Raw genomic sequence first — 9,451 nt, forward strand, 5'->3', positions numbered from 1 at the left:
CTGAACATCTTGCTGAAAAATAGAATACATTTATTTAATAGAACAGCTATTCCAGTATGGCAAGCGACCTTCTCGCTATTCTTTATCACATCAGAACACAGAATAAAATTAACCCGTGACAGTGAGCCATAAAAAAGAGGATCATTCGCGCAGCGAAACATTAAAATGAAAAAAACACCGATAAACTAGCGAGTTTAATTAATATGCATATGTTAGGCCTGGTTAACTGAGTGTAAACTCTTCAGTATCAAAGATATATCGATGATCTACATTAATGTAGAATTTGAACAACTCGCATCCCGATTTGACAACCATTATCGAATTATGTGATACGATTAACTCATTTATGTCCCTCTGTGAGTCATAAAATCTATTATTAATCACAAAAATGGCGCTTTCAAGTCCAATCTTTTCCAAAAAATCAGACATCATTAATACATTGTTATTCAAATGTAGAACAAACCATTTTACACCACAGATACCGCAGGTAGAACTGCTTATTCCCGGGTAATTTTTAATAATGAGCTTCTTATTCTTTGTAAGAAAATAGTTGTGCGTAAGCCCTGCTGCTGAGATCAACATCAAAGACGCCACTGCAGCATTTGTGGTGCAAATCGAAGGTATAATATTTTTGACAATCTTCTCTGCCGTAAAAAAATTCTCAACGGTAATACCGTAGTTACTGGCACGAGCTTGAGCCACGTAGTAAATAAATTTGTTTATATTTCTGTTGTCCTTGTTGAAGACAGGGAAGTTTGACCTCTTTAACCTTGCGTGATACTTCATTATTTTTTTAGCAATCTTCGTCTTACTGCTATCGCATTCTCTACTACCAAATAGAAACCTGCAAACATTCTCTAATTCTTTGTATCTCGCTCGTTTCTTTCTAATGTTAGCGTAGACTACTTCTTTGGCATAAGCAACACAATGCACGAAGCTTTGCGGTCTGCCTCGAATTGTACAGATCGGAAAACTCTGTTCCCGTATTTTTGGTGTGCAGTCGTAGCACTCATTTTCAAAAAATACCATTGACTGTCCCAAATACCCTGCTGATCCACCATCAACAAGCGGTACACGGGCCAGCCTGCACCTCAGACTAACGTATGAACGGGCTTCAACGTTGTCCAAACAATTATACACGATTTCAAAGGTTTCAAAGAACTTAAGATCGAATCTTTCGTTAATAATACTCTCATTATAGGATATAACTCTGGCATCACGAACCATTTGTTCGTAATACTGCTTTGTTATATCGGTCTTGAATTTTCCGACATTGCTTCGAGTAAAAAAGAATTGACGGTTTAAATTTGTAACTTCTATCGTGTCATTGTCCACGATTGTTACGTGTTTTATTCCTTTGAGCATTAAAAGCTTAAGCAGCTCACAACCAATACCCCCACATCCAACCACCAAAATGTTCTTTTCCATCGCACGGTAGATGTGAATTTCGGATATAACAATTTTTTGAGAAACAAGATTCAGAAGTGTAAATGGAGAACTTCTGATGACAATTCTGATCACTAAAACATTTTAAGTGGTTCAAGTGATAGCTAACCTCGATATGATGCAAAATTTTGTTCCAGCGTGCTATCCAAATATTTCCACCTACATTATGTTTTTTGGCCAAAATCACGGTGCTACAGCTAACATTTATCTTTTTACAATGAAACGGAAATATTTTAAATGTCATTAGACATGATGCCAATAGTATTTATGTATTATGTTTGTTTGTGACTCATCCTGTGTTTTCTGAACGGGTTGAAGTGATTCACTACATCATAACTGCTAGCATGTTGGTTTATGTTGTTCATTTCATAAAACTGACTGGCACATCCGCTATGTCTGCTAGTAACGACCACTATGTCCGTTAGTCTTCATCTCATGAGGAAGATAAGTTTTTTGAGCCATGTGAAGACCCAGCAGACCTATAAATAATGATAGGAAGGTGCGTTATTACTACAATAGTACCTAACATGCAAATCATGGCACACATAAAATTTGTCCAAAATAACTGTGATCAAATTAAGATGATCTCACACAGCAACGCAAAACAAAGCAAATCAAAAATATCAAATTGCACAAGGAACATTCTCACGATTGGCAAATGGCATATTGAGTATTACTTACCGTTCCTAAAAAGGAATAATAAATCAAGTGCAAAATGACCGGTGTAAAACCGAATAAATACCATCATAATCACTTTTCGATTAGACACAAGAATTAATTCAAGTTGAAAACTTTCCAGATACTCAAAAATGCTATCTCTTCCTTTTCACTAGACGTACATTTATTTACCTCCTCAACAATACGATAGTGCTGTTGAATCAAATGGAGCATTAACAGAAAGGAAGCTAACTTTAATCCTCTCAAAGCATTCGCATTAAGGCAACTAACACAAGAATATGAGGGTTGGCCCACGAAAGAAACTCTCAGAATATTGCAGCGTATTTTTGATCAAAGATATTTATACTATGGCCTGCCACAGCAAGACATGAAAGGATCACTACCATATGAGATCCTCAGCTCGTACAAGTTACACGTCCGATCACGGACCATTTTATACTGCATCTGAATGCCTGACTCATCGCATACATACACGGATAGTAGTAACCAATGTGCTTGGGTTGCAGAGGAAGAGAGGCGAACATAACCGGAATAAAGCAACCTTTGAACAATTCGTTGATATCACAGGTACGCAAAGCCGATCCAAACTGTACATGACAGCAGGATCTAGCCGCTCTGAGGCAGAGGAAAGACAAGATGAACTAATATGACTTTACTAACAAACCTAAATCACAAGCATCGACTCCACTAGCACACACATCCGAAAATGTCCTTGATATATCTCCTAACAACACTGTACAACCTTTTTTAACCTTCTGTTTGTTGCACATTCCTCAAATCACGATGAACCCCCCAGTGTGTGCTGGAGAGCGATTCTTGATCAACTCCACATGTAGCTAAGAAACCGCCTTGCTACATATATGTACGTCGAAACAAAACAGCCAAATATAAACGCGATAATAAAAAAAAAACAGTTATTCTACAATTAGTAGTGCTATTACAGTCAATAGAGTCATTAATCCTGGTATCTCTGGGTTTGTTTCTTTCGTTCCCTGCATGCACATAATTCAGAAAACCTAATATTACCAGCAACAGATTAAATAACGAACTCAACAACATGTGCAGGCTGCATCACCTGTATTTATTCTTTTTTACCGATATTAAAGTTATGACATTATCATTTTAGAACAGGTTAGAGGTTTTTGCTTTTTTTTCTATGATAGCACGGCCATCACGGTGCTACAAAAATGTTCTGATCAGCTCTGTAGTTCACAAGCACTTGCACGGTTGTGGTGCATGTTTGAGTAGAGGAGTGAGAATAAAACAATGAAACATTGAAACGAATAATTAATTTAACTGTTCTGGTAGCAGTTGTTGCACTGGTCCAAGATTGTGGAGGTGTTTTACACTTTTTCAATTCTAAGCTTAGTTGATTCACCGCGGTAATCATAGCTGATGACAAAGTTCCTTATATCAGTTTGATTGGCATTGACGGGTGAATCTTCTTATCATTTTTAGTCTGAGCAGAACTTTTGGATAAATGTCTGCGCATCGAAATGAACAATAAAAATGCGTTGATCAGGATGACACTGTTTATATATATGGTAACAAATAGATCATTTTCTGTAAAAAGTATTCAAAGATATTAACTTGAAGACTCCACTCCGTAGAAGGTCCGTGCATTAAGTGATCAAATGGCATCACATGTTGCTACTCTACAATTAAAAATTTGTGGTCTCAACGGCAGGTTTTTTGACAAATCGCTTCTGATGGATGTTATCTTTGAGAAATGGTCTTTGCAAACAAAAATTATCACAGATGTCTGCAAACCTATTTTAATATTAAGAACTCGTTTAATACAGGTAATAAGCTTACATTTGCGGCTGTATCTCGGTGTACTAGCACTGAGCTTCACAGATTGTATCCTTTTCACGCAATTTTGTAGCATAACAAATCTACATGCAGCATTTTACAGGGTTCGCTTCACAGATAAGCTTTTTAGGAGTGGTCAAACAAACCTTATGACTGCAGGATAACTATCAAACTGTGGTTAGTGCTCCATCAATCACAACTTCATCTTATGCTACATACGATCGTTGCTTCATTTAAAATATTTGCCGATACTTCAAAGGCTTTTCTGAGACCGATTTCTAGCCAAACGAAGAATGGCCTGGCAATGCCTTTCTCGATAGAGTTTATAAATTTTTTTGTTCTAAATATTTGTAGATCAATGTGTCTGCCACAGAGACATCTCTATTATGCTGGCCTATACAATTATTTGTACAGGCGACTTGCAACAATATTATGAATTGCATAGATCTTCACTTTTTACCGATCAAAAGTTGTGTAATATGCAAAAATATATTCTTTAATTCGGTTAGTTCTCATTCTCACGGTGACCTCGTTGTTTTGTTGAACTACTTTCACCAACCAAGATTAATAAAACACAACAACTGTTAAGACACAAAACAAACATAGGCGACAAGTCAAACGGTACAATGTGTGATATTCTTATTAATAAACATATTTATAAAGAAACGCGCAGTTAGCTTGATATACCAGTAATAAGATAGAATACGCCATTTGTACGAATGTTGGGATTGGATGGATGCTCTTGGCGGAGGATATCGATGATGAGATCGAAAAAAGGAGGTATATCAGCATAGAACATATTACAATAAGCGATATGGTAGTTAACATTAAATAGTAGAATAGCATGCCATGATGTCTATAAAAATACATCATATGCCATTGCACAACGTATGTTAAAGCAGCTTTGTTCTTTGATACGCCTTAGTATCTGTCAAGGCTGTGGTATTTAGGAGTAGTTATGTAATCGAATAGCTGATGGGCACAGTACCAAGGGCAAAATCGTCAAAATTTCGATCTAAATGCAAATATTTTGCGGATGTTTATGGTATTGTTCACCAATCTCAGATACTTTGCTTCTAGGTTAATAACTAGTGATCTGAGAGCAATAACATTTGGAGTAGGGTGTTTGTTAGCTGGAGATAATTCGCTCCATGTCTTATATCACAACCAAGTAAATCACAGCCTTTCAGAACTACCAAGAACCAAAAAAATGTTCCTTTTACTTCGATTTAACCGTCTAACAGCTGGCATTAAAACATCGCCATAGCGAGCAGTTTTGTACCGTGGTTTATTGTGATCATCAACAAATTAATTAATGAGTATTTTTTGATAAAGTAGCCATAACGATATTTCCATCGTTTTGAGCAGCTTCCGATGCTGGTTCTGCTTTTTTATACAGAAATTACATTTGATTGATATTTACGGTCTGCAATCGTATGAACAATTCTTTTTGAAGTTGTAACAAAAAAGGAATATTTTGCAACCATTTAATCACATACCTTCGCTAAAAAAAAACAATGGGTAGATTCGGTGGAAGCTTTAACTTTGGTTCAAAGGGCCATTCATCCCCAGCAGCGCATTACAGCAGTCCACACGGACACAATGGCGTTCATAGCCCGAGTTCGAAAAGAACAGGAAGTGATAAATCATTAACAACGATGGCGACAGTATCACTAATTATTTCCTGTACAATTTACATTTCTCTGGGCATTTTACTTATTGTTACGTGGTATATTATTTATGTGGGAAATAGGAAGTTGACAAAGAAATTGAAATCCGCAGAAGTAGCGGACATTACAGCAGAATATATCGATAAAGATGCACACTCAACCGTAGTTATAATGTACGGATGTACCATCAATGGTGAGAACTGTTTATCTGTTTTTCCGCTACGTGAATATGGACATAGGCTTTTTGAGAGTGAGATAGCAATCGATGAAAAAATGCAAAACCGGTCATACTTCAGAAAACACTTCATACAGGTCATGCTATCCTATTCGAAAGAACAAAATAATTTGCTCTATATTCCTCAAAGGAATTTAAGAGAGAAGCGACCGTTTTTCATGTGGTATACGAGAGTATTTATTAGATTTAATGGAAAAAGCCTCGATCATCTGCTCAATTCGGCCATTGAATTTATTAACTGCGTGTTCGAACCAACGTTTTTCTCAAAAAACAAGGAGTTTATTACGTTCTGCATATTAAACAAATCTCGTATTGATGTTGAAGTGTATCAATGCACCGACACCGAACTTATTCCTAATGCTGGCGGATCATTCCACTTCGACGAAAATTTGGCGGTTGAATACTTTTCGTACATCATGGATTCGCTCACTGAAAAGGTCGCAGCCGAGCAAATTGACAAACTGATTGATACTGCCATCTTCAATGAGGAAAAGATTAGGATGTCTCTACAAAACATCGAAAGGAGCTATAATATTGTAATTCCGCCTTCTCAACGCTGAACTATTTGGTATTGTCTGCCAACAAACAGCATATGTTTGATATGGTAGCGCATGTTGTCACATCATAACTACGATATTTGTGTTGAGTAGCGTACGTCGAAGAACATTTCATGTGCTATGTTGCAGGATGATGATAAACGCCAACGGTATTACAAAGCCAGGTAAAAGCTGATAATTATGTCATCACCGGATTTTTAGTGCCTGTGTAATTATTTTATCCGCTATTGTGCAAGTTATTGATGTAACACCACCGGATGCACATCCTTCCAAAAATTCACTTACTATGAATCTATTAGCCCCTTGCTAACGAGCCTGTTTATACCATGGTAACAATTCATTAGCACTATTCCTGTACCCTTGCATTTAATAATGCAGAATACGCCACCCGTCACTATTTTTTTAATTTGTTTTATTTTGCAGTTCTTAGTGTATCATTCCTCTTCGTTATTCTTTCTGGATCCGTTTCAGAAGGTAATTATAAAATATATTCAGATGTGTTCAAGGCTAGATACGACCGTACTATCCTTTATTACTATTGTTCGCTTCTATTTTTAAATTAATTCGCCGTTTTCTCGCTTTTTGTGGAACATTGCACATTTCAAGTTTTAGTTAATTGTAATTCAGAAATTTAGATGCTAGAACGTGATATCTTACTAAGTCCTATAATTCTATCGGTACGTATGCCATAAATTGTTGATATATTGAATTTTTGAAATTATAATCAAATCTGTAAATGCAATTGGACCATGAAAATAATTTCTTGGTGGTTGTTGAAGATAACGAACGCTTTCAACGGCTGTCCAAATAATAATTTAAATATTTTGGTGCAGAAGAAAGGTTTGTACCAATGAGTGCGGAATATCTTGCAATAAACCAAAATAATAATTCCGTTCATTGGGCCCATTTTATCACCACACACGTTTTACATCCGCCTTTTGTATATTACGTTCTCTGCTATTGCATTGTAGTCTGATCTCCTCTCATCTGCTTATACATCCAAATCACCGATACATCTTAATCTGAGATGGTACCATAGAAAGCTGCTAATGCGCAAACATAGGTATTGATCAGCATACATACATTTTGTTGGACAATCTTCCTCGTAAATTTTGCACTATCATTGCAAATGAAGGAATAACTGATAACCGCTTCCTCTTCAACATGAATAACAGCAGTGCTACGATCAGTGCTGTGCTCGATATTATTGCAAAACGTCCCGTAAAAATGTTTTGAAGTGCCTTAATTCCTATCAATCGCGTTCACCGCATATATTTTCTTCTAGGATCGATGTTCCGAAGCAACATGATTACTTGTATTTTCTCAGATCAGGCATGTGATGGTATTTTAATGACTATAACTGATTCTGTAGCTTTATTGGATAATTCGCTGCTATATTTCATCTTTTATTACGATCATGTTTGCACTCGCATGTGCTATTCTTGGTCAACCTGTCTAATCAAGATTTTTTTCAATTATCATGCCAAAATTAGCGTGAATAGTGCAACTTCTGAATCCACAAATAGTAGTTCATACATCCATCATAGCACAGGCTTAGCTGTGCATACGGCGGCTTTCCAGGATTGCGTCGTCAGGGCACCATAGCAAAATTTACATCAGTCGAAATTTTTTTGAGTTTTATACATTCTGCGAAAACCAAACGTAGCTTGGCACAAAACTCAGCATAGACCTGCATATGCACAACCGTTTTCATAGTCTATCCCACTAATACCATGGTTTGAACATAAAGCACGAGAACGAAAACCATCTTAGAACCACAAAATCTAAAACTGATGATATAAAGTATTTACTTCTTGCACTATTAACGAGCATTACACGCATCTTCAACACAGTGTCCTATCATTCTTTTTTTACACTAGCACATCGTTAAATCTCTTCTAAATCACGAAGTGATAAAGACACAAGTGCTAATATCAAGCAACCAAATAAAGAAACTGGTGTTTTTTGTTATGACAAAAAAGAACAATTTGTAATGTTTTGAGAACACCTCTTTCAGGTTGATCACAAAGATGTCCTGATAAAGGAATACTTCACAGAGCAGTTAATGATTGAGAAGGTGCTGAGAATACGAATGAATTGTGTAAAAAATGCACATAGAGCGTTGTATTCGGGATGCAGTTTGGGATTGATGACAGCTGAATGACATGATTAAAAGAAATTGCGATTACCGCGGTGAATCAACTAAGCTTAGAATTGAAAAAGTGTAAAACACTTCCACAATCTTGGACCAGTGCAACAACTGCTACCAGAACAGTTAAATTAATTATTCGTTTCAATGTTTCATTGTTTTATTCTCACTCCTCTACTCAAACATGCACCACAACCGTGCAAGTGCTTGTGAACTACAGAGCTGATCAGAACATTTTTGTAGCACCGTGATAGCCGTGCTATCATGAAAAAAAAGTAAAAACTTCTAACCTGTTCTAAAATGATAATGTCATAACTTTAATATCGGTAAAAAAGAATAAATACAGGTGATGCAGCCTGCACATGTTGTTGAGTTCGTTATTTAATCTGTTGCTGGTAATATTAGGTTTTCTGAATTATGTGCATGCAGGGAACGAAAGAAACAAACCCAGAGATACCAGGATTAATGACTCTATTGACTGTAATAGCACTACTAATTGTAGAATAACTGTTTTTTTTTTATTATCGCGTTTATATTTGGCTGTTTTGTTTCGACGTACATATATGTAGCAAGGCGGTTTCTTAGCTACATGTGGAGTTGATCAAGAATCGCTCTCCAGCACACACTGGGGGGTTCATCGTGATTTGAGGAATGTGCAACAAACAGAAGGTTAAAAAAGGTTGTACAGTGTTGTTAGGAGATATATCAAGGACATTTTCGGATGTGTGTGCTAGTGGAGTCGATGCTTGTGATTTAGGTTTGTTAGTAAAGTCATATTAGTTCATCTTGTCTTTCCTCTGCCTCAGAGCGGCTAGATCCTGCTGTCATGTACAGTTTGGATCGGCTTTGCGTACCTGTGATATCAACGAATTGTTCAAAGGTTGCTTTATTCCGGTTATGTTCG

At 36.6% G+C, this 9,451-nt stretch overlaps 4 protein-coding genes across 4 annotated transcripts; 2 read left to right on the plus strand and 2 right to left on the minus strand.

Annotated features, from left to right (window-relative positions):
* Positions 1–175: 175 nt before the first annotated feature.
* Positions 176–1,428, minus strand: VCUG_01877 (uncharacterized protein; the record flags this gene model as incomplete). The annotated part of the gene is made up of 1 exon (XM_008076698.1): positions 176–1,428. The coding sequence occupies one exon, from the start codon at positions 1,426–1,428 to the stop codon at positions 223–225; it is 1,206 nt and encodes a 401-aa protein (XP_008074889.1). The 3' UTR covers positions 176–222.
* On the minus strand, positions 1,382–1,690 carry VCUG_01878 (uncharacterized protein; the record flags this gene model as incomplete). The annotated part of the gene is made up of 1 exon (XM_008076699.1): positions 1,382–1,690. The coding sequence occupies one exon, from the start codon at positions 1,688–1,690 to the stop codon at positions 1,382–1,384; it is 309 nt and encodes a 102-aa protein (XP_008074890.1).
* A 2,068-nt stretch (positions 1,691–3,758) lies between these two features.
* VCUG_01879 (uncharacterized protein) lies at positions 3,759–4,100 on the plus strand (the record flags this gene model as incomplete). The annotated part of the gene is made up of 1 exon (XM_008076700.1): positions 3,759–4,100. The coding sequence occupies one exon, from the start codon at positions 3,759–3,761 to the stop codon at positions 4,098–4,100; it is 342 nt and encodes a 113-aa protein (XP_008074891.1).
* Positions 4,101–5,453: 1,353 nt separating this feature from the next.
* On the plus strand, positions 5,454–7,293 carry VCUG_01880 (uncharacterized protein; the record flags this gene model as incomplete). The annotated part of the gene is made up of 1 exon (XM_008076701.1): positions 5,454–7,293. One exon carries the CDS (start codon positions 5,454–5,456, stop codon positions 6,399–6,401), a length of 948 nt encoding a protein of 315 aa, XP_008074892.1. The 3' UTR covers positions 6,402–7,293.
* Between the last annotated feature and the right edge of the window lie 2,158 nt (positions 7,294–9,451).

The sequence above is a fragment of the Vavraia culicis genome (genome assembly GCF_000192795.1).
Source record: "Vavraia culicis subsp. floridensis unplaced genomic scaffold supercont1.34, whole genome shotgun sequence".
Lineage (NCBI taxonomy): Eukaryota > Fungi > Microsporidia > Pleistophoridae > Vavraia > Vavraia culicis.